At 36.4% G+C, this 24,378-nt stretch overlaps 3 protein-coding genes and 1 pseudogene across 5 annotated transcripts; 1 reads left to right on the top strand and 3 right to left on the bottom strand.

Annotated features, from left to right (window-relative positions):
- Positions 1-30: 30 nt before the first annotated feature.
- Positions 31-3,478, bottom strand: LOC141835398 (cytochrome P450 716B1-like; annotated as a pseudogene).
- Positions 3,479-6,001: 2,523 nt separating this feature from the next.
- LOC141835146 (cytochrome P450 716B1-like) lies at positions 6,002-8,121 on the bottom strand. Of its 3 annotated transcripts, none has more exons than XM_074722574.1 (4): positions 7,554-8,121; positions 6,788-7,229; positions 6,512-6,699; positions 6,002-6,422 (listed from the first exon to the last, which is right to left on the bottom strand). In XM_074722574.1, the coding sequence occupies exons 1-4, from the start codon at positions 8,049-8,051 to the stop codon at positions 6,123-6,125; spliced, it is 1,428 nt and encodes a 475-aa protein (XP_074578675.1). In that variant the 5' UTR covers positions 8,052-8,121; the 3' UTR covers positions 6,002-6,122. The 3 variants fall into 3 exon arrangements, with proteins under 3 accessions (XP_074578675.1, XP_074578676.1, XP_074578677.1); XM_074722575.1 differs by having other exon boundaries at positions 6,516-6,699; XM_074722576.1 differs by having other exon boundaries at positions 6,519-6,699.
- A 1,849-nt stretch (positions 8,122-9,970) lies between these two features.
- Positions 9,971-16,691, top strand: LOC141834769 (lysophospholipid acyltransferase LPEAT1-like). Its single transcript, XM_074722124.1, has 8 exons — positions 9,971-10,545; positions 11,127-11,228; positions 11,329-11,366; positions 11,863-11,927; positions 13,085-13,153; positions 14,645-14,778; positions 15,567-15,707; positions 16,460-16,691. The coding sequence occupies exons 1-8, from the start codon at positions 10,036-10,038 to the stop codon at positions 16,562-16,564; spliced, it is 1,164 nt and encodes a 387-aa protein (XP_074578225.1). The 5' UTR covers positions 9,971-10,035; the 3' UTR covers positions 16,565-16,691.
- Positions 16,692-18,600: 1,909 nt separating this feature from the next.
- On the bottom strand, positions 18,601-22,345 carry LOC141835250 (RAN GTPase-activating protein 2-like). The gene is given in 3 exon segments (XM_074722685.1): positions 18,601-18,997; positions 19,000-20,517; positions 22,224-22,345. Coding segments are annotated over 2 exon segments (1,629 nt in total). The 5' UTR covers positions 20,488-20,517; positions 22,224-22,345; the 3' UTR covers positions 18,601-18,856.
- Between the last annotated feature and the right edge of the window lie 2,033 nt (positions 22,346-24,378).

Raw genomic sequence — 24,378 nt, 5'->3', positions numbered from 1 at the left:
GAAATGGTTACTCCACTTTCGGTTCTTTCGTTTCTTGTTTCATTCTTATTCGACATAATCTTATAGTGTATGATAAGATTCCGTTATGCATTTACATAGTCTTAAACCTTTGATCAATTCTTAGGCTCGAGATCAATTGGAAGTCCATCGGTAGGTGTCGGTAGGGGAATCCTCGCAAAACCATTATCTTTGCCGCTCAATCTCCACTTGAATCTTGTGACTACATAATGCATCATAACCAGGGTTTCAATCCTTGCAAACTCATTTCCGGGGCATATCCTTGTTCCTCCGCCGAATGCCACAAAGGAGTAAGGAGGAATGCACGATGGATTCTCGAAACGCGAAGGATCAAAGTTGTCCGGAGACTTGAAGATCTTCTCATCCATTTGCGTGGTGCTTGATGCCCAAAGTACCTTCAAATAGTCGAAAAAGGATTAGATCTACACACAAGTTCCATGTAAGTAAACTTTTCCTGAAGTAGCTGTTAGATCTCTTTGACTACCTGCCACCCTTTCGGTATGATGAAGCCTTCATATTCGATATCTTTCAGGGCCCTTCTGAAGTTCCCAAAGATGGGAGGAATCATCCGTAGCACCTCCATCGCCAAGCGCCATGTGTGTTTCATCTTGTTAATGTCGTCCCATGTCAATGCTTTGCTTGTAGCTTTGGCCTTCGCGATATCTTCATGCTCTAACATCGACAATGCAAGAGAACTAATAGGCATGGGGTTCTTTTTCTTTTACACTAGTTTGAATTTTCAGAATTGGTTGTTGCTTACCGCGAAGAACAAGTGCATAGTTGGTTGGATCGTTGGCAAGATGACGGATCATGAAGGTCAAGAGAGTGGATGAAGTATCATGGCCGGCAAACATGACGAGGATTGTGTTGTCGACGATGTCTTCCTCCGTTAAGGGCTCTGAATTTCCATCACTGCCTAAATTGAGTAAAGAGGTGATGAGATCTTCATCATGGGGAACACTTTCTTTGCTCCATCAAGGTCTTCTTTCGACGAACGATGCTAGAGATCAATTGTGTAGCTCTTCGCCTGGCTCTCAAGCTTTTGCCGAATTGGGTGAACGGTAGATTGATCGGCACTGCCCATACCCCATTCAACATCTCGGTGAAGTCCTCGACGAGAGCTTCTCGAATTTTCCCTCTCTCAAGCCCAAGAATCACTGAGCATATGATGTCGAATGTGAGAACCTTCATCAATGGATGCACCTGCATCATCATCAATCACTCCCATATCAAATACAATAATTGCAATTCATACTCAAGAAGGATTCCCCATCTAGGTCACCAAACTCAACACACGTGGCATCTCACCATGTTGGCTTCTAGGTGCTCGACTCCTAAGATACCCTTGCTACTTACAAGTGCTTTCACTTCTAGTGTGCTAGAGATTTTAGGGTTGACATAGTGTGCTTAGCAACTGATGTAGCACTATGGGCTCACATTGTTGATTCTCCATCCAAGTTACCAAAATCAACACATGTAGCTTAGATCCATGTCAATAGGTCGGTCGACTAACTTGCCACACGTTTGACTTCTAGGTGCTCGAATTCTAAGCTACCCCTTGTTACTTACGAGTGCTCAACTCCCTAAGCATCCCTTCATTGTTAGAGTGCTTAGCTTCTCGAGCAATCGATGTAGCACTATGGCTCACATAAGCCCCATCCAGGTCATCAAACTCAACACATATGATTTAAATCCATGTCAGTAGGCCAGTCAACTAGCCTAGTGGCATCTAGCCATATTGGCTTTTAGGTTCTCGACTCCTAAGGTACACCTTATTATTTACGAGTGCTTAGTCCCCTAAGCATCCCTTCACTTATAGAGTGCTTAGCTTCAGCAACCAATGTAGTACTATGACTCACATGGATGATTCCCCATCCAGGTCATCAAACTCAACACATATGATTTAGATTCATGAATTAGGCCGGTCGACTAACCTACTACACGTGTCATCTGACCATATTGATTTTTAGGTTCTCGACTTCTAAGGTACCCTTACTATTTATGAGTGCTCAGTCCCCTAAGCATCCCTTTACTTCTAGAGTGCTTAGCTTCCTGAGCAACCGATGTAGCACTATGGACTCACATGGTCGATTCTCCATCCAGGTCACCAAAGACAACACATGTGGCTTAGATCCATGTCACTAGGCCGGTCGACTAGTCTGTCACGCATGACATCTGACCAAGTTGGTTTCTAGGTTCTTGACTCCTAAGCTACCCTTTGGTACTTATGAGTGCTTAGTCCTCTAAGCATCCCTTCACATTTAGAATGCTTAGCTTCCCAAGCAACCAATGTAGCATTATAGGCTTACATGGCTGATTCCCCATCCAAGTCACCAAACTCAACACATATGACTTAAATCTATGTCAGTAGGTCGATCGACTAGCCTGCCACACTTGACATATTTGATCATGTTGGCTTCTAGGTTCTCGACTCTTAAAGTACCCCTTGCTACTTACGAATGCTTAGCCCCCTAAGCATCCCTTCACTTTTAGAATGCTTAACTTCCCGAGCAACCGATGTAGCACTATAAATTCACATGTCTAATTTCCCATACAGGTCATCAAAGTCAACACATGTGATTTAGATCCATGTAATAGGCCGGTCGACTAGTCTATCACACGTGGCATCTGACAGGTTGGTTTTTAGGTTCTTAACTTCTAAGATACTCCTTACTACTTATGAGTGCTTGGTCCCCTAAACATCCCTTCACAATTTTAAAATGCTTAGTTTACTGAGCAATTGATGCAGCACTATAGGCTCACATGACTGATTCCCCATCTAGGTCACCAAATTTAACACATGTGACTTAAATCCATATAATGGGCCGGTCGACTAACCTACCACACGTGGCATTTGACCATGTTGACTTTTAGGTTCTAAGACTCCTAAGAAAAATGATAAATCCTAAATAGTCCCATTGACTATCACTGAAAGTGATCGGCCCGGTCCCACAGGAGCTCCTAATAGATATACCTTGATGTTGGTCTTGCCAAGCCAGTTCATCTGCAGGTGACGCTGGACCTCGTCGTCGATCATGCCCACGTACCTCCTGAGCACTTCGGGTTTGAGGAACTGCATGAGTGCTCCCCTGACGCGCCTGTGCTCTTCGCCGATCAGCTCCAGCAGGTTCCTGCTTCCGATGATCGCCGTGGCCGACTTGGGCTGCTGCAGCGCCAGGCCGTCGCTCGTGAAGACCAACTTGTTGGCTCCGGGGCCGGCGAGGAAGACAGTGTTCCTGCCGAAGAGGGAGAGCTTGAAGATCGGCCCGTACTTGATGCTCCTTCGCCTCAGCCATTGCTCGGCGGTGTTGCTTCGCATTGCTCGGAGGAGGCCGAAGCTCTGTCCGACGAAAGGGACGCCGAGCGAGCCCGGAGGAAGAGGCTTCCTCCTCCTCCCCCTGAGCAGGAGAAGCGGAAGCAAGGCGAGGAAAAAGAGAGTTATGAAGACGATGACCGGCATGATTTGGGCGTTCCGAGGATTCCAACAACTCTGCAGATGACTGGAAGCTTTTAACAATGCTCGTGGAATCTAAATCATGAGCGAATGCAAGATGCCATATACAAGAAGGGACAAAAATATATATTATTTATTTATTTCTAGGTTTGATTGTATTTAGGGAATAGGACAAGCAAAAGGAGATAAGTGCTGAGAAAAAAAAAAAAAAGAATAGAGACCCTCGATTGGAAATTAACTTATATGTCTGTAATGCAGATCTTTTATTGTTGATCTCTGACGATTGGTGTTCATTTGTATTTCTAGTATCTTTAGCAGTCCCATTAGCTGTAATGTTTTGTTTCAATTTTTCCTGCATTGTTTTGCATGCTTTTTTAATTCCCTCCTGCTTTATTTCTGTAGGTATTGTGACAGAAAGAATACAGAAAGCCCACAAAGACTATCAATTCCCAATGATTCTGCTTTTTCAAGGTCAGTATGCAATTATGTTCATTCTTATCTTTGACTACTAATATTTTTATAGCTTTTAGACTGATAAACTCTTTCTAGTGTCACAGCTCAATGAGTTTCTTGCCAATTCAAAATTTAGTCAGATTATTAGGAAAATAGGTTACCATTAAGGAAGCAGTGGTAAATGCTAAAACAAGGAGGGAGGCATATTACCCTTCGAAAAATAGAAAACACTGAGCTCATATGCTTGCTCAAACATGACCCAGAATATGGTGAAACTCCTGTAGCGTTTTCTTTTCAATGTCCTGATTGATGTAGTTAGCTCAAGACCATATAATTAGGTGGCCATTTGAATAATAAAATACTTCTGATAAAAGATACACTTTTTAATCTCAATTGATTACTAGGGGCTGTACTCATTGGTTTGTTTCTGATTGTTGGATTGTACCGGTTAAGCTGTTCAAATTGGTTTGTGTAGTCAGTTCGTTTCTGTATTGAACAAGTCAGTAAACAAACTGTGCAATCTAACATTGGAACTATAATGAGTCCATGTTTTCAATCTTGATCTGATTCGCCACTATTTACAATGCTAGTTTTTGCACTTTGAAAATAATCTGAATGAACTGTATTAGCATAGTGTCAACCTTGGGTGTAAGTAAATATGGTGTTTTGATCAATTGTTGACCAAAAGACATTTTCTTATAACATTCAACTCCAAGTATGGCAATAAGCCTATAGACCATCCCTTTTTTGACCTGAGACTGAAATCATAAATCATCTTCAAACCTTTTGAACTTTGTTTAATCAATTCACTTTTTCATATTTGAATTTGTAGCTGGATTAAGTATGCATGTTGATTATTGACTAGAATTTGCATCACCTCATCACATTTAGCTATAGGTATAAGAATGTGGCTAGCCTATAAAAGTAATGGCTGGGAGAGGATACTGAGGATTTGCTTGGCCTGGTTCTCCTGCCAATGGGGAAATTAGAATTTTGCCTGATATCAGGAAAATTTAAGCTAGAGATTTTTCAGTGCAAATTGGTGGCGTTAACTGTCCCTTCCTTGCTAAGAAGCACTTTAATATCATTAGCTTGTTCTTCCTATGTGGTTGATTGTCTTTACTTTAGTGGGGATGTATCTATGTGGTAGACAAAAACTCAATAACTTAGAATCAACCTTACTTTATTTATTAATTTTGCTTCATATACTTCTTGTATGGATTATTTTTTTTTGCTTCAACGGTATACTTCTCCCCAGCTACGACGTATTGGATTTTCCTCCAAATGGGGAATGCAATTACATCCGCCGTATGCGCTTCCCGATTTACCCTGGTGGTCCCGTGGGACCGGGCTCCATCCCCACTTTTTTATCATTATTTTTTTGTATGGATCTATAAATCAATCATGTTTAAGTTCTTTATGCATGCTTCTGTACCAGATCCATCATTGTTAAGCTTTCTATATTTAAACAAATGAAGCTGCTTTTTGGATATGTTTTCTTACGAACTTCTAAACTATTTATTAAGATGCAAGTTATGACTTTTATTCCATTTAACTAATTCAGTTGATGTGGTGTCAATAATTTATTTTCTCAATTTCAGAGGGAACCACTACAAATGGTGACTATCTCCTTCCTTTCAAATCTGGTGCCTTCTTAGCCAAAGCCCCTGTGGTTCCAGTTATTCTTAGGTATCCTTATGGTAGATTTAGTCCAGCATGGGATTCCATATCAGGGGTGAGGAATCAGCGACCCATTTGTTGAATAATATTTTCCCTCTATTTTCAGCTTATTTAGTAGATTTGCCAGATGCTTGAGACATGCATTTTAAGATTTTGATAGAGACTTTCGCTGTATTTACTCTGTGCTTCAGAAGGGTTTATATCGAAGATGAAAGGTTTTTGTTTACTTTGTAAATATATCAGTTTAGATCTATATATATGCACAAAATCTATTTAAAAAGAGTGCTTGTTAAGACTATTCGCGTATCGTCGCATACTCTAGTCATGCTTTCTTCTTGAAGTAACCTGTTTGGATCAAACATAACCAAATGGATGGACATATATGACTCCGTTATGTTATCAAAGAAGAGAATGAAATGGTTACTCCACTTTTGTTTCTTGTTTCATTCTTATTCGACATAATCTTGTAGTGTATGATATGATTCCGTTATGCAATTACATAGTCTTAAACCTTTGATCAATTCTTAGGCTCGAGATCAATTGGAAGTCCATCGGTAGGTGTCGGTAGGGGAATCCTCACAAAACCATTATCTTTGCCGCTCAATCTCCACTTGAATCTTGTGACTAGATAATGCATCATAACCAGGGTTTCAATCCTTGCAAACTCATTTCCGGGGCATATCCTTGTTCCTCCGCCGAACGCCACAAAGGAGTAAGGAGGAATGCACGATGGATTCTCGAAACGCGAAGGATCAAAGTTGTCCGGAGACTTGAAGATCTTCTCGTCCATTTGTGTGGTGCTTGATGCCCAAAGTACCTTCGAATAGTCGAAAAAGGATTAGATCTACACACAAGTTCCATGTAAGTAAACTTTTCCTGAAGTAGTTGTTAGATCTCTTTAACTACCTGCCACCCTTTTGGTATGATGAAACCTTCATATTCGATATCTTTCAGGGCCCTTCTGAAGTTCCCAAAGATGGGGGGAATCATCCGTAGCACCTCCATTGCCAAGCGCCATGTGTGTTTCATCTTGTTAATGTCGTCCCATGTCAATGCTTCGCTTGTAGCTTTGGCCTTCGCGATATCTTCGTGCTCTAACATCGACAATGCAAGAGAACTAATAGGCATGGGGTTCTTTTTCTTTTACACTAGTTTGAATTTTCAGAATTGGTTGTTGCTTACCGCGAAGAACAAGTGCATAGTTGGTTGGATCGTTGGCAAGATGACGGATCATGAAAGTCAAGAGAGTGGACGACGTATCATGGCCGGCAAACATGACGAGGACTGTGTTGTCGACGATCTCTTCCTCCGTTAAGGGCTCTGAATTTCCATCACTGCCTAAATTGAGCAAAGAGGTGATGAGATCTTCATTAGGGGAACACTTTCTTTGCTCCATCAAGGTCTTCTTTCGACGAATGATGCTAGAGATCAATTGTGCAGCTCTTCGCCGGGCTCTCAAGCTTTTGCCAAATTTGGTGAAGGGTAGATTGATCGGCACTGCCCACACACCATTCAACATCTCAGTGAAGTCCTCGACAAGTGCTTCTCGAATTTTCCCTCTTTCAAGTCCAAGAATCAATGAGCATATGATGTCGAATGTGAGACCCTTTGTCAATGGATGCGCCTGCATCATCATCAATCATCACTCACATATCAAATACAATAACTGCTTCAGTAAAAGGTGGAGTCAACCACCCAGCGATTCTACACGATTGATCTCACGACCATCTATGAGGAGGTAAATCGAGAAGTTGCAGTTGATCACTACGAGAGAATATTATCTCGGCTTCGTCGAAATTCGACTTTTGTCTATTTCAATAAATCTGTCCCATAGTAACCAACTCTATCATACTCCGGAAGCAACAATAAATGCAATTGATACTCAAGGATTTTAGGTTCTTTGACTCCTAAGATATATATATATATATATATATATATGTATATATACCTTGACGTTGGTCTTGCCAAGCCAGTTCATCTGCAAGTGATGCTGGACCTCGGCGTCGATCATGCCCACGTACCTCCTGAGCGCTTCGGGTTTGAGGAACTGCATGAGTGCACCCCTGACGCGCCTGTGCTCTTCGCCGATCAGCTCCAGCAGGCTCCTGCTTCCGATGATCGCCGTGGAGGACTTGGGCTGCTGCAGCGCCAGGTCGCCGCTCGTGAAGACCAACTTGTTGGCTCCGGGGCCAGCGAGGAAGACAGTGTTCCTGCCGAAGAGGGAGAGCTTGAAGATCGTCCCGTACTTGCTGCTCCTTCGCTTCAGCCATTGCTCGGCGGTGTTGCTTCTCAGTGCTCGGAGGAGGCCGAAGCTCTGGCCGACGAAAGGGACGCCGAGCGAGCCCGGAGGAAGAGGCTTCTTGGGGGGAGGCCTCCTCCTCCCCCTGAGCACGAGAAGCGGAAGCAAGGCGAGGAAAAAGAGAGTTAAGAAGACGATGGCCGGCATGATTTGGGCGTTCCAAGGATCCAACAACTCAGCAGAGGACTTGAAGCTTTTAAAATTGGCCGTGGAATCTAAGTCAATGCAAGATGCATTATTATATATTTATATATTTCGTGCCTTCTTGCTCACGGCATCTTACATTGACTTTTTAATATATATATATATATATATATATGAAATGGTCTAGTGAGCACCTCTCTTTTGTGCGTGCTCGTGAGCGCTGTCTGATCCATTGTCCATCCCAGATCATGTGCAAATCTGACCGTCTCTATGTGAGAATGCACAGTATTTCGCTCGCGAATCACCGCCGCTGCCGCCGCACTGTCCGGCTACCGTCGACCGTCAGGTTGGGCACGATCGACACACCGCTCGTCGGCGCGTTGGTCAGCGTCGAATTCTGGCCGGATTATGGTCGGAATCCAACGCAATTTGATCGGAAACCACGTGAGCCACTGCTGGTTGCGTTTCTGATCAAATCGTGGTCGGTTTCTGGCCAAATCGCGATCGGAAACCAGCCGAGGAAGGATTGACGTGCGATTTAGCCGGAAATCGATCGCAATTTCTTATCGGAAACTCGACCGACAGTGGCTCGCGCAGTTTCCGATCAAATTGCGCCGGATTCCGACCACAATTCGGTCGGAATCCGACGTCGGCCGACGCGCCGGCGAGTGGCGCGTCGATCACACCCGACTCGATGACCGGCGGTGACTGGACAGTGTGGTGAGGGCGGCAGCAGTGGTGGCGGGGTCGAGGACGGCGCTCACGGGGTCACGCAACACTAGTCACCCAAGAGATCATTTTCCCCTCTCTCTTATATATATATATATAGTTGATATTCTGAACGCCTCTTATTCCGCTTCTGCTCCCTCATCTTCTTGCAATTCCGCTCCCCCTCTACACTCTTCATTTTCTTTAACTTAATTAAACCCTAAACTTAATTTTTATGTATATTTGTTTGATTGTATTTGGAAAGTAAGAGTAGCACAAGGAGTTAAAATTGTAAAAAAAAATTAAAAAGATATAGAAAATCTGAAAAATAAAAAACGAAAAAATCTTAAAAATAAAAAATAGAGAAAATTATAGGTTTTATTAATTAAATTTTGACAGCTATGTAATTATGAGATTAGGTTTAGTTTGATCAAGATATTTTAAAATTACTTTTTTAATGGAAAACATTTTGGTCAAAAATATGTGTTAATGAATATTTGTAAACAAGTTTAATATTCAGTTTCATCAATGAGATTTATATTCGTTCAATAATAAAAAAAATATATATATATATAATAAATATATTTGAATATTAATAAATTTCATAACTATTATTAATTTAAATAATATTTAATTATAAATTTATTTTATTAAAATCTTTTATCAAATACATAAAATTTATAATCTAAAATTATCAATAATAGTTTTAAAAAATAATATAAATTTCATGAATTAGATAATCATTTAAAGATCATTGTCACTTTAGCTCAATAAAAAATTAAATCTCGATAAAATTTTTAATAAATAAATTTGAACAAATTTATAAATAAATAAATAATCTTGAATTTTATTTTTCAATTTCATGTACAATTAAAAGATAATTTAAAGAAAAAATAATATCTTTATTTTTTAAATTAAAATCGTTCTAGATTGATTTAAGAAGGTGTGAAATAATAAATGAGGTGTCTTTTTGTTTTTTTGACCTTTAGTAGTTTCTTAAAAAGTACGTTTTTAAATAATTCTAAAAAATACCGGTGTAAATAAAAAAATACATATCAATATTATTAAATAGTATTTAAATCATAAATAAAATTTAAAAAATAGTTTAATATTAATAAAATTTTGAAGGTATTTTGAAAAAGATGCTCCGAAAAACAGCTGTATATATATATCCGTACCTGAGCTGTCCACTCCAATCAAATCAAGTCTCTCTATTCTTCTCTCTCATCATGCGATCGACGGTCCCCTTCAGCTTCCCCGATCGCTAGGTATTCCTTCCATGGCGTCGGCCGATCTCGCCGGAGGCGGTGGATCTGAAGCTGACTCCTCCCTCTTTGTGCCTGGAGATGGATGCGCATCCGCCACGCCCAAGGATTACCAGCCGCTCCTCGAATCCGACTCCTCCTCCGCCTCCGCCGCCGCGGTACCGATTTCTCTAGAGGAGTTGGAGCGGAAGTACGCTCCCTACGTGCGAAGGGACGCCTACGGTGTAATGGGCCGGGGGCAGCTCCCGGCGACAGAGAAGGTCATGTTAGGGATCGCAGCGGTGACGCTGGTGCCGATTCGTGTGGTTGCAGGGGTGTTGATACTCGTGCTTTACTATCTTATCTGCCGGATCTGCACGCTGTTCTCGCCTCCGAGTCGGGAGAATGGCCAGGAGGACTATGCTCACATGACGGGGTGGAGGAGGGAGGTGGTTGTGCGGTGCGGGAGATTTGCCTCTAGAGCAATGCTCTTTACGTTTGGTTTTTATTGGATCAAAGAGACTCGCCGGAGCCTCGACAATGAGGTATTACCAGACTGGGTTAGAAATATCTCTCCAAGTTTTAAGTTGTTGATTCATTTTCTATCCACTTGATTTATTGTTTCTTGTTCAGTTCATGATGTTGAATGTTCGAAACAGCATCATTATCCAATACAAAAAATCTATGTTTTCCGACAACTTAGTGATGTATCCACTTAAAAATCATCAAGAAATACCTTCTACATGCGAAGTTTTTTAATTTTTCTGAGTCAGATAGAATATGAAGGGTGATACCAAATGAGAAGACGGTGAAATAGATCCAAAGGTATATGCAAATTTTTTAATACTGATAATTTGTGACACCAAAATGAGGCGATGGTGAAATATATTCAAAGTTTCTTGTTCAGTTCATGCTGTTACACGTCCCTATTGTTCATCCTAAACAGCATCATTATCCAATACCATTATTCTAAAACTATGTTTCTTGATTTAAGTCACTGTACTGGTCTTTTAAACAAATATAACTCTTCATGCTTAGGAGATCTTCCTCTTCCAGATGTAGGAACCTCTATAGAACATTAGATATCTTATATTATTTTCCTAAACTCCATAATTTTTGAAATTAGGTCAATGAATTTGAAAAGCCAGGTGCAGTTGTCTCAAATCACGTTTCTCATTTGGATATTCTTTATCATATGTCATCAGCCTTTCCAAGTTTTGTTGCAAAGGTATGTTATTTTTTTCCCAACAAATGTAGGTGAAATTATGAAGATATTATGCTTTCTAATTTTCAACTAATATTTTGAACTTTGACAATTTTTGTTGAAGAGATCAGTAGCTAAGCTTCCCTTGGTTGGTCTCATCAGGTACTTTTCTTCTATTATTTTCTCATTTTTTGACTTGTTGTTTACTAATTAAAGCTAATTTATTTGACAATAGTGATTTACAATAGTGCTATGACTCTGGATTCAGCTATTGTGTCTAATCATGCTTGCGAGGTTATCAAGCTTTTTCTCTCTCTAAATGATCTATTTGTCAATCATGATGAAAAGTAATTTATAATTTTTAAATTCTCTTTCATTTTCTACTCTTCCCCATGTCTTTGGTCATAAAGTATTTGTAAAACTCGAGCTTCATTCTACCAGAGTTTTTGAGCTAAAATTGTATATGGCAGAATGGAAGTAAAGCTCTCCCTTCCTTATTACATCGCAACACGAATTTTGCACTTTATCTTAGGTGTTGTGTAATATAGATTATCGTGATTTATGTAGAGCAATAGAAAAGATAATGTACTGTATGTCTCTAATTACTTGAATAAATCAACTATATGGAATGATGACACTTTGTTGCTTTTGTTTGCAGCAAGTGCCTTGGTTGTGTCTATGTTCAACGAGAGGCCAAGTTGCCTGATTTTAAAGGGGTTTCAGGTATGTTGCTTTGCAAATCTAATCAATTACACAGTTCTGGAGTTTGGTATCATATTATCTGTATTGAGCACTGGTTTATCATTTCTTCACGATATGCAATTCTTGATCTTTAATGTTATGAAGAGGATGAATAGATATGCTGATTGGTGTATTTAGAAACTAGTTGACTAGTTGGAACAATGACCAAAAGGACAGTGTTTCAGCTGGTGCTATGGCATGAAACATCAGTTTGCTGATCTCAAAAGGAGGAAAGAGTGATCACTTGTCATACTTTGAACCCTATTCTCTGATATCTTACAATAGCTTGTGTGTTTGGATGTCATTTCTTGTTATTCTCTAAAGACCTCTGGTGGTGGATAGTTTAGGATTCAAATGATACTTTAGAGACTGCTATGTCCTTCATTCCCTTGTGTTCCATTGGATGATAGCTGTATCCCTGTGCATGTCTAGCTGCTACTGCCCGTCCCTACAGAAGATCCAAAGAAGGTAATCCCTACAGCCTAGGGAAGTACTGTGCAGAAATACATAAAGGTAAGTAACAAAGGTCTGGCCCTAGAACCGAATGAGAAAAAAAAAGTTTTTGTTGGATATTGAGCAAAAAGTGGGTTCAACTCTGAGCACTGTTTGCCTGGTTCACTTTGAATATTGAAAAAGTATTTTCAACTTCAGATTGTTCTAACCAAAGTTGTTGGAATGAGGGAATTTCTTGACCAATTCTTTCTGAAACTGAAGTTCTTGCTTAAGCAGTTCTCACTGAAAAGAGAAGATTCTGGAATACTTGGAACCTTGATCTGTTTATATGAATATTGTACTGTTTGTTTGCTAAAATAACTAACCTAGCAACAAACAAGCTGTAAAGGCAAAGTTTTGGTAATGATACAGCTCTAATGAAGACAACTAGCTATAGTGCATCAAACTCATAATGGTTTACTATAATGGACATGTCTTATAGTATTGGAAAGCATCAGAAGAATTAGAATGATTGAAAATTAACTTGTATGTCTGAAATGCAGATCTTTTATCGTTGATCTCTGACGATTGGTGTTCATTTGTATTTCTAGGATCTTTAGCAGTCCCATTAGCTGTAATGTTTTGTTTCAATTTTTCCTGCATTGTTTTGCATGCTTTTTTAATTCCCTCCTGCTTTATTTCTGTAGGTATTGTGACAGAAAGAATCCAGAAAGCCCACAAAGACTATCAATTCCCAATGATGCTGCTTTTTCCAGGTCAGTATGCAATTATGTTCATTCTTATCTTTGACTTCTATTATTTTATAGCTTTTAGACTGATAAACTCTTTCTAGTGTCACAGCTCAATGAGTTTCTTGCCAATTCAACATTTAGTCAGATTATTAGGAAAATAGGTTACCATTAAGGAAGCAGTGGTAGATGCTAAAACAAGGAGGGAGGCATATTACCCTTCGAAAAATAGAAAATACTGAGCTCATATGCTTGCTCAAACATGACCCAGAATATGGTGAAACTCCTGCAGCATTTTCTTTTCAATGTCGTGATTGATGTAGTTAGCTCAAGACCAGATAATTAGGTGGCCATTTGAATAATAAAATACTTCTGATAAAAGATACACTTTTTAATTTCAATTGATTACTAGGTGGCTGTACTCATTGGTTTGTTTCTGATAGCTGGATTGTACCGGTTAAGCTGTTCTAATTGGTCTGTGTAGTCAGTTCGTTTCTGTATTGAACAAGTCAGTAAACAAACTGTGCAATCTAACATTGGAACTAGAATGAGTCCATGTTTTCAATCTTGATCTGATTCGCCACTATTTACAATGCTAGTTTTTGCACTTTGAAAATAATCTGAATGAACTGTATTAGCATAGTGTCAACCTTGGGTGTAAGTAAATATGGTGTTTTGATCAATTGTTGACCAAAAGACATTTTCTCATAACATTCAACTACAAGTATGACAATAAGCCTATAGACCATCCCTTTTTTGCCCTGAGACTGAAATCATAAATCATCTTCAAACCTTTTGAACTTTGTTTAATCAATTCACTTTTTCATATTCAATTTGTAGCTGGATTAAGTATGCATGTTGATTATTGACTAGAATTTGCATCACCTCATCACATTCAGCTCTAGCCTATAGGTATAAGAATGTGCGTAGATACCATAGCTAAAATGGTGATTTTTTAAAAGTAATGGCCGGGAGAGGATACTGAGGATTTGCTTGGCCTGGTTCTCCTGCCAATGGGGAAATTAGGATTTTGCCTGATATCAGGAAAATTTAAGCTAGAGATTTTTCAGTGCAAATTGGTGGCGTTAACTGTCCCTTCCTTGCTAAGAAGCACTTTAATATCATTAGCTTGTTCTTCCTATGTGGTTGATTGTCTTTACTTTAGTGGGGATGTATCTATGTGGTAGACAAAAATTCAGTAACTTAGAATCAACCTACCTTATTTTATTTATTAATTTTGCTTCAGGTATACTTCTTGTATGGATCTATTTTACATCAATGCCCGTCTCTACTTTTTTTTTGTATGACCTATAAATCAATCATGATTAAGTTTTTTATGCATGCTTCTGTACCAGATCCATCATTGTTAAGCTTTCTATATTTAAACAAATGAAGCTGCTTTTTGAATATGTTTTCTCATGAACTTCTAAACTATTTATTAAGATGCAAGTTATGACTTTTATTCCATTTAACTAATTCAGTTGATGTGGTGTCAATAATTTATTTTCTCAATTTCAGAGGGAACCACTACAAATGGTGACTATCTCCTTCCTTTCAAATCTGGTGCCTTCTTAGCCAAAGCCCCCGTGGTTCCAGTTATTCTTAGGTATCCTTATGGTAGATTTAGTCCAGCATGGGATTCCATATCAGGGGTGAGGAATCAGCGACCCATTTGTTGAATAATATTTTCCCTCTATTTTCAGCTTATTTAGTAGATTTGCCAGATGCTTGAGACATGCATTTTAAGATTTTGGTAGAGACTTTTGCTGTATTGACTCTGTATTTGTGTGTGTGGCTATTGAGGGTGGAGCACATGATGAGAAGGCTTAGTTGATTGAAAAAGGATTTGTTCATGGATTAGTCTCCCATCACCTTGTTCTTGCAATTTACCAGTAATATGTGAAAGTAAAATTAGGAAGTAATATAATATTAAAAAAAACGATGTACAATGAATGCAATTCTCACCTCTGATACTTGGATTCTTATCTACACCCTATGCACCTATCTGGGACACTTGGACATGGGCACTAGAAAATATCTCCTTATTCATGGAGAGTTGTAATTTAAATTCCTAAGAACATGGTTCTCCTAGTCATTGCCTATGGAATGATTTCTATTTGATGACTTATCATTCAACCCACCAAATGAACATTACAATGTGGATTAAGAGTACGGGATGAACCGTACAAAATCTTAGGAACATTTGACCAGTATCAGATGTCATAGATTAAGAAGAGTTTTTAAGTCATCCCATTTTATTGTCATTTTAACTACACAGACATCGGCCACTCAACTCCCTCTCTTTTCCAGAAGTCAGGATTGTCTGGCCCTTCTGAAAGCTACTATTCTATTTGCATCTTCAGTAAATTTATAAATTTTTATGTTTGATTAATTCTTAATTTACCCTCTTGCTTATCTCCGATTTTATAAACATTTGCAGGTACGCCATGTTTGTTTGCTTCTTTGTCAATTCGTAAATCATCTTGAAGTGATCCATTTGCCTGTTTATTATCCTTCTGACCAAGAAAAGGAAGATCCCAAACTCTATGCCATCAATGTACGGAAGCTAATGGCTACTGAGGTATGCTTGGTCACATTCTAGGGCAGACACACTCAAAGATGTACTAAAAGTTATATTTTATATATGGTTTTTAGAGTTTGTGCTGACTTTGATAGTTACCATCAAGCTTGATAATCGAGGGACTGAACATACAATTAGCAAGGTCAGCCAGATATATAGGCCGCATAGGAGCTATATGGATCAAGATAGAATTGTAGATAGCATCTAGGTGGTCTAAATGAGCTTATCTGTCTACTGGTCCTGGTCTAACTGGTATCATACCAACGAATTTCACATTGTGATCATAAGATAATGCTATTTTCGACACATTTTGGATGTTTGAACCTCACCAATTCAAATATTGGTTCTCAGATTGATATTGTTGGACTAGTATTCATAGCCTGTAATCTTGTGGAATGGTTTGACTATGTTGAAACTATTACAGCTTCAAATGAACTGCGGCATTTTTAACTGGCTTTATCACTTTGAGAAATCAGCTCTTTCTGTTTCTATAGTTAACTTATTTTGCACATGAACTCAATGTCAACTATTCTACATGTCGACTAAAGCAAATCTATTCAGAAGTTCTAATTCAGTATATTCATCACTTGGTCACATATGGCTCTTTTTATTGTTGACTAGTTACCCTTTTCTTTAAATACACTCCAAAGATATATTGTTCTTCCAAAAAACACTGATTCGCAGGCTGACTAACCTTTTTGTTAATAAATCCTTGTTCGTCGTGTGTCTAATTACCTGTTCACCTTCTCCAGGGAAATCTAACACTCTCAGATATCGGACTTGCGGAGAAACGAATCTACCATGCTGTGCTGAATGGTAATAGTCTACCTCGTGTTTTACGTGAGAAAGATGATTGAAAACTATAGAACACCTATTGCAAGATCTGTATCGGTCAGTCGAGTCTGTTGCTCCATGTGTGATACCTTTAACTACTATGCCTACTTAATAAAAAGACAGGTGCTTATTCACCATTCTTCTATAGAATTCCCAAACAAATTCTGTGGCATGGTGCTAATTTTCTTTCCCTTTGTTTTAAATTTTTTTAACCAATCTTGTGTTCCTTTGATTTCATTTCATGGCGCGAGGTGATCTTTGCGAGGATGCACCACCAAAAACTAAATCATCTATTTGTTCTTGATGCAGGTATGTTTTTCCAAAGCTAATTGGGATTCTCTCCTTGTAGGTTTCTTTCTTTCTTTCTTTCATTCATTCTTTCTTTCTTCTTTTTCTTTTTCTTTTTCTTTTTATAATCAAAAAACAAAAATGAAAAGATGCAAAATTACAGCACAAAATAAAACTAAGATAACAGAAAATTGTTCTTGTAAAAAATCCAGCATTTTTTTCTTCGTCTTTTTGGCTGTAGTGTTATTTTTGTATATCAGTTATTAGCAATTTTACATTACAATTTTGTGATAAAGAGTTATTAATTATAGCCTTAGGGATCTTTTTTATCCTTTCAAACTTTATTTTGAGAACAAGTAATTATGGAGATTTATTCGATGTGTTTCGTAAATCATCAAGTTTACCAAGAAATGGATTAGCCGAGTTAAATTGGAACTTTTTCTTCTTATATTGTGTTGCTTATGAAAAAAAAAAAATTGCTGTAAGAGACATCTTTTATCTTGTTTTTTCCTTGCATTTTTTTTTTCTATTTTGACAAATTTGGTCGATTCATTTTTGCTTGATTTTGGCGGAAAACTTTTGTAAATTGTAAAAGCAAATCAAGGAAATAATTTAATCTATAAACTTTTCACGCTATAAAAAAAAGTATATAGAACATTTGACCTAAAAATTGTGTAAATAAGAAATAAATTAATTTTTAAAAAAATAGCATTGCAAATCAAGCGAGATGTTTCGTGTTTATAAACATGCTTTCGAAAGAATAATTAAACGATAAAATAGTATGCTAATATTTAAGTAAAATACTTTAGAAATATCAAATAAAAATTAGGTCGAAAAGAAATTTGTAAAAGAAAAAAAATAATATCATTCAACCTATAGAAAAGAAGTTTTATAAGTAGATTCAATTTGATCTAAATCAAACGAACAGTCCTTTACATACTGTTTTATTTTTTTTACAAATGTTTTTCATTTATTAGTTTGCAGTTGTTATACAATTAGTAGTTATAATTTAATAATTATAAAATATTTATAATTATAGTATTATATATATATATTTTAATTTTGATTAATATTAATAATATTGTATTTTAGAGTTATAGTACATAATTAACATTTCATCGATCAATATTTAACTATTATAGTGTTTAATATTATATTATAATAATTCTTTAACTTTTATTAATATTACTGTCACTGCGATGTCAATTACATATTATTACAACATGAGTATTTTATTGTTGATCAACATTGGTCGTTAATATTGGTTGATATTATATTATTATAATTTGAAATTATAATATGTTCTAATAAAAAATGCTGCTCTTTTGTTTTATACCTTGAATTAAAACATGATATTTGAAATTGAATGCAGCTCAATTGATAAAAAAAAAATCAATCTGATAAACGAACTGAAAATTTAATTCGATGAATCAGATTTGAATCTAATGAACTCAACCAACCGAGTCACATTTTCAATTCATTTTGTTTAACCAAATCCACTTAGCTCGATTTGGCTACCTGAAGCATAAATTTCCACCGAGGTCGATCTTTTGCAAACTAAAGAAATCAGATAGATTGTCATAAAGAAAGGAGATGGATTGTCTTCAGGGTAAGGCACGACGGTGTAAGATATTTTTGTAATTAATTGATTTATGATGATTGATAAAAATTTTATATAAAATCAAATTGATCATTCTCAAAATTAAAAATTAAATATATTAATTTAAAAAAATCACCTGTATAAGATCGCAGCAATCTAACAGACGACTCAGATTTCATCAACTTGGTCATCTTCTTCAAATTACCAGGCAACAAAAGATGGCACAAAGTGCTGGGCAAGGGGAACCCAAAACATGTTCCCTAACCATCTGAAAGAGAGGAAGAGAAAACCAAAAAAATAAAGGCACAAGTCAACCAACACTACCTAACCAAACTAAATTGTTCGACAAAAGTAGTAAACAAGTGAAATGCAATGGCCATATTGCTTAAATAGATGGCAAGACTAGTTTTTTGCGTCGATAATACATCTAATCCTCATCTACTTTCAGATGATGGAGTTTAGACTCCAGTTCGCCTTGATCCTCTTCGACATCACCATCCTCTTCCTCGTCCTCTTCCTCCTCGCCTTCGGGATCATTATCGTCTAATGGCCCGAGCACATCCTCTGAGTTTTCGCATTCTTTAATATTTCCCTAACCTCATCGATGCCCTCATCAGGGATAAAATTTCCGTTTATGTTCAGCAGCTTGAAGTCTGGCTTATTTGACACTGCTTGTGCTAAGCATCTCGCCCCTGCCCTCCTTATCATGTTACTACTCATGTCGAGTTCCTCGAGTTGAACATGATCATCTTCCAATGCTTTGCCGATGACGATTGCGCCCTGGTCCTTCAGTTCGTTCTCGGACAAGATGAGTTTCCTGAGTGATTTCTTGGCAGTGATGCAATCGGCTAATGCTGAGGCAGCTTTTAAAGTGATCTCATTCCCGCCGATGTCCAAGACTTGCAAAGAAGGCGCGAAGTTATTCAGAGCATTAGCAATGGCAATAGCCCCTTCGTCCTCCAAGTTGAGATAGCTAAGGTAGATTTCTGTAACATGAACAAGCTTTTCAAGTGCCTTGCTAAGGGCTATCCCTGCGTCGACACCGAAAATATTATCACGGAGATCAATCTTCGTTAAATGAGTGCAAGTCTCCAATGCCTTGGCCAACTCGATTCCACCCTCAGAGCCCACCCTTGTCGATGAGCATCTGAAATCCTCCAACAAAGGAGAACGTTTAAGAAGTTCAGAAATGGCGATCGCACCCTCATCTCCGGTCATATTGTTGTGGAAATGGAGAGTCTTAAGCTTGTCGGTTGAAGGAATTAACTCACACACAGCCTTTGCAGCTTCCTCAGAGATTCCATCATTCATCAAGTAAAGCTCCTCCAAGCAGTTCTGTGATTTTAAAAGTGTCCCAAATGCTCGAACGCCCTTCTCACCTAAGGCATTGTCGGACAGGTTGAGATATCGGAGAGCCGTGCCTCCAAGAGCGGAGGAGAATATCTTCATGACTTCGAGAGCTTCATCCTCTGGCCTTCCTGCAACAAAGTCTGATAGGTTTACTTCTGTCAGCTGCTCTTTGAGAGATGTCAGAATAGGCGCAGCAACGCGAGCAGCATCGATACTGAAGCTTCGATTGCTTAAGCAAATTTTGCTGTATGAGTTTCCTTGCACGGTTAGCGGCCTAAAAAGCTCCCTGACCTCTTCCACCTCAATAAATGCCCTTTTCCCACTGGAAATGTCAAACACAGTCTCAACAGGTTTAGCGAGCCCACCGACTGCAGTGACTTCTACATCTTCTTCGGCTCTAGGGCCTCTTTTAAGAACTTCCAACATTAGCTTGCTAGTTTGCTTCGCATAGAACTGAACTGCAGAGCTTCCATCGCCGTCAGGTTCATTCTGAAAATGTTCACTCGCGGCAATGAAGCATTCGTCTTCAATGCGTTTGGCATTCTCATAGGCCTCTTCTTTGCTCAATAGACCGTACTTCCTGGAGAAGATTGTTTCCGAGGAGAGGTTCTTTGTCATCTTGTCCACAAGCATAGCTCTGGTGTTTGCACTGGGAGGCCATAGTTTAATGGAGAATGTGCGAGTTTGAAACTCTTGAGCGGTATCCATACCGAACAATGAAGCTCTGCGTACAAATTACTGCAATGAAATAAATACAGTACAATAGTTACACAAGCAAGAAAAGAGATATCCAAAGAAACACAAAAGAATCAAGAGTATAAACATGTGAGCCGGAATCATGGGAAAAGAACAAACAAATGTTGGAGAAAGGTGCAAAAAATAGATAATTTAGCCGAATAGTCATGACGGATGGTTTTAACTTAAGACTATATACAAAGGAAAAAATAGCAATTTTTTGTATCTGAATGCAGGTAGTTTTCATAAAAGATGATCACTTCAACTTGTGGATATACTTAAGCCAACTCTTTACTAGCTTTATCTAGTTTTGAAACTTCAGACAAATTCCTTGGCACATGCTACATTTTACTCTGCAGTAAGCTCATCTTACTAAAATCAAGAAAATAAGTGCAACTGTGGCCAATAGTAGGAAATTCATACATTTACGAGAGTAATAATCAAGGCACATCTTATCAAGGCGAACTCTGATGTTCATTAGAACATGTTAATAATTCCATTAACACAGGCAAGAATTCCCAAATAAACAATGAGAATCAATCAAGTAACTGAACTATTCAAATAAGTGACTCAACACTATGATTTTCCATGATTCAACTTCAAATTATTTTTTTTGTGTGCCCAACAAGTGCCATAAAATCGGATGGGAACCAAACAAATCATAAATAAAAAAACGTGTCGACCCAGAGCATGAAACTTAAAAGTGAGCAAGCTTTCTATAAGCTCGATTGTGTTAGAGTCATGATACAAGTGCGGTCGAATAAACCGTCCTTGGGAACACAATAGCAAATAGACAAGCCCGAACCATCTCAAACTTTTATTCATCGACTTATGTCAACCAGACAAATCTCAAGCTTGCACAAACGTAACAGATTAAGAGTAATAAATAGAAATTAATTTAATTGAAAAGAAAAACTATGATAGTCTCTTCGACTGAGTGTTAATTTAATAAAACATCAAAAGTTCATTTGCTATAACAATGCCAACAATAAAGTTATTAGGACTAATAAACTGACTTATTGCTTTTTTCCCTATCATCCCTACAAATTAAAAACCTCAAAACTCCTATTGGCCTGAAAGATATTCTCATTATACATCAGGAGTACTTTCAGGAGATCACTTAAGAATAGAACTGAATATGCTGATTTTGTACAAAGTCAATACAATGAATTGGAATATAAAGTTGGATCATTTAAACATCACAACTCCATCAAGGAAATGTACGACTCTCAGATCGAACACCCCAATCTACTGTTGGCCTGAACGATGGTATCATTATATTTTCTGTTCAAGAATATGATGTAACTTTGTACAAAGCCAATACAATGAGCTGAAGCATAAAGTTGGATCATTTAAAGCTAATCAAGGACATGTACCGCTCTCAGATCTAACGAAGCAACACTAGTGACAATGATGTGCTTGTTTTAACGAAGAAAAAAAAATGGGAAAAACCTCTAAATCTACACAGGAATTCTAAAAGAACTAATACCAGTGCAGTATTCCGAGTTCACCAATTAGATCATTCAGTAACAAGATTTCAAGAGAAAAAAAAAACATTTTTATGCTTCCGAGCAAGAAGTGAGTACAAGAGAACAATCGGGAAACCGATGACGGTTGGGCAAAATGTGACCCGACGAAAAAAAGCGCAAAGAAGAGAAAAGCGTTCGGGAGCTGTAATTCTTCGCCAGATCTGAAGAAGAAAAACACACCTCGGGTCGAAACCTGGTCGGGGCGACTGCTAACTCGGGACCGGCGAGGAGTGGAAGGAGAGAAGATGGCGGCGCCGCCGGGTAGAAGCAACCGATGGGAATGATTCTGTCGCGATTAGGGTTGGTACGTGGGCTTTTGGCCTTTTGGTTGGACCCTTTTTATTCATTCCTTCATTCCAAAATATATTTTTTTAAAAAAATAAAATAAAATAGCATTTATTTTATATTATTATACATAATAAAAAATTAAAAGGACGCTATTAATTATTATGGTTAAAAATTTAAAAAACGTCGCCCATCGTCGTTTGTATATTCGTCATGCATCTCATTTTTAATTTAAATTATTTAGAATATTCTTTTTTATATTATTTAATCAGTCGGTCATATTATTAATTTACGACGTAGAAATTAATCATATTATTTTAATTTTATTTATTTAAATAATAATTTAATTAAAATAATATTTTAATGAATAAAATAAATAATAAAAATTTTAGAATATTTATTATATTTTAAATAAATATTATTTTATAACGATGGATAAAAATTATCATATTCATTAGCTTCTAGAACATGTTTAGAACTAATTACTAATTTCTACCATATTAATTTCTATAACTATAATTTTATATGATTTTAATTTTAATTTGAAATAATAATTTGATTAAAATAATATTTTAATGAATAAAATAAATGATAATGGTTATATGATATTTATTATATTTTAAATAAATATAATTTAATCATCATATAAATTTTAACATATATAATAACTTTCTACAACAAATAATAACTAACTATTATAAACTAATAAAAGTGCTATAAAAATAATTTAGATCATGTGCATTTAACTTTAATTGAAAATGAATGATTTTAATTGAAATTTTTTTCTCGTTATTATCATCCAAAGACAATTTTTTTAAATAAATAAAATTAAAATAGCATCCCATTATATTTTTTATATAAAATTATTATTATTTTAGCATCATAAATTATTTAATTTTATCAAAATTATTTTAAAATAAAAGCAATTTTTATTTATATTTAAAAAATTTTAACGATAAAGATTTTTTTAATATAAAAATATTCTTATGTAATAGTTATTTTGTAGATGATAAAATAATATTAAAATAAAAATATTTTTAGAATAGAAATATATAATAGAGCACTATTTTAATTTTTTTGAAAAATGACTACCTTTTTAATTTTTATCTTTTTTATCTAAATATCTTTATATTTGATCGATCTAAGTAATATTACATAAAATTACAATTTATCTGCTCAAATAATATTAAACTGATTAAAAATTTAATTTTTGTTCAAATACTAAATAATAACGATTAGCAATTTTTAATAATTTAATAAATTATTTCTTTAATTATAGTAGGGGAAAATGGAATTTAATAAATCATAATAGAATTTAAAAAGGGTAAGTGTAAAAAATTATCAAATAAGAATGAGACATCCTGAAATATTTTTTTTAACGATAAAGTAGAAAAGATTTTTTATTCGACAATTTTATTAAAATGGAGAGCACTCTTAATTTTTACCTACGAATAATTATTCGTTTGGCAAAATATAAAAAGGGCACTCATGTCTTATGCTAATTTTCATCTAAAAATTATTTATTTTAGAACTATGCTATATTTCATCCATTTTTTTACAAATATTATAATAATTTTAGTTAAAAAATTTATAATATAGAATAAAATTATTATAATATAAAATAATAATTTTGATCAAAAATATTACGTAAAATAAGTTTAATTAAAATACTACAATGGTGATAAAAAAGGTACTTTTATTTTTTTACCATTTTAATTACTTGAATTCTAGTGGTTAATATTTAGGTTCATTTTTTCAAAAGAAGGGAGAGATTGAGAAAAATATAATATAAATAAGATGGTTTAAATGGATGAAAGTGTCAGATTTATTTTGTGATCCTAAAATACCTTTAAAATTAAAAAATTATAAAATGATGATTAAATCTGCTATGTTATATGAAAGTGATTGTTGAGATATAATTCAGAATGCCTGTAAAAGATGAAAGTTATAGAATTATGTTAAAACAGAATGAGAATTAATAGGATAAGAAATAAAAATGTTAAAGATAAAATTAAAATTACATTTATTTAAAAAAATTTCAAAAGACATA

Source organism: Curcuma longa, chromosome 9 (genome assembly GCF_044706935.1).
Source record: "Curcuma longa cultivar G26 ecotype Majalengka, Jawa Barat chromosome 9, ITB_CL_G26_1.1, whole genome shotgun sequence".
Classification (NCBI taxonomy): Eukaryota; Viridiplantae; Streptophyta; class Magnoliopsida; order Zingiberales; family Zingiberaceae; genus Curcuma; species Curcuma longa.
The sequence above is the reverse complement of the archived record's forward strand: the minus strand, read 5'-3'. Positions and strand labels throughout refer to the sequence as shown.

Coding starts and splice junctions, on each gene's coding strand:
- LOC141835146 (XM_074722574.1), bottom strand. CDS start 8,051: ATGCCGGCCATCGTCTTCTTAACTCTCTTTTTCCTCGCCTTGCTTCCG. Junction 7,230..7,553: donor TTGGCAAGACCAACGTCAAG/GTATATATACAT, acceptor ATGATGATGCAG/GCGCATCCATTGACAAAGGG. Junction 6,423..6,511: donor TCATACCAAAAGGGTGGCAG/GTAGTTAAAGAG, acceptor GACTATTCGAAG/GTACTTTGGGCATCAAGCAC.
- LOC141834769 (XM_074722124.1), top strand. CDS start 10,036: ATGGCGTCGGCCGATCTCGCCGGAGGCGGTGGATCTGAAGCTGACTCC. Junction 11,229..11,328: donor TTCCAAGTTTTGTTGCAAAG/GTATGTTATTTT, acceptor TTTTTGTTGAAG/AGATCAGTAGCTAAGCTTCC. Junction 13,154..14,644: donor AATGATGCTGCTTTTTCCAG/GTCAGTATGCAA, acceptor TCTCAATTTCAG/AGGGAACCACTACAAATGGT.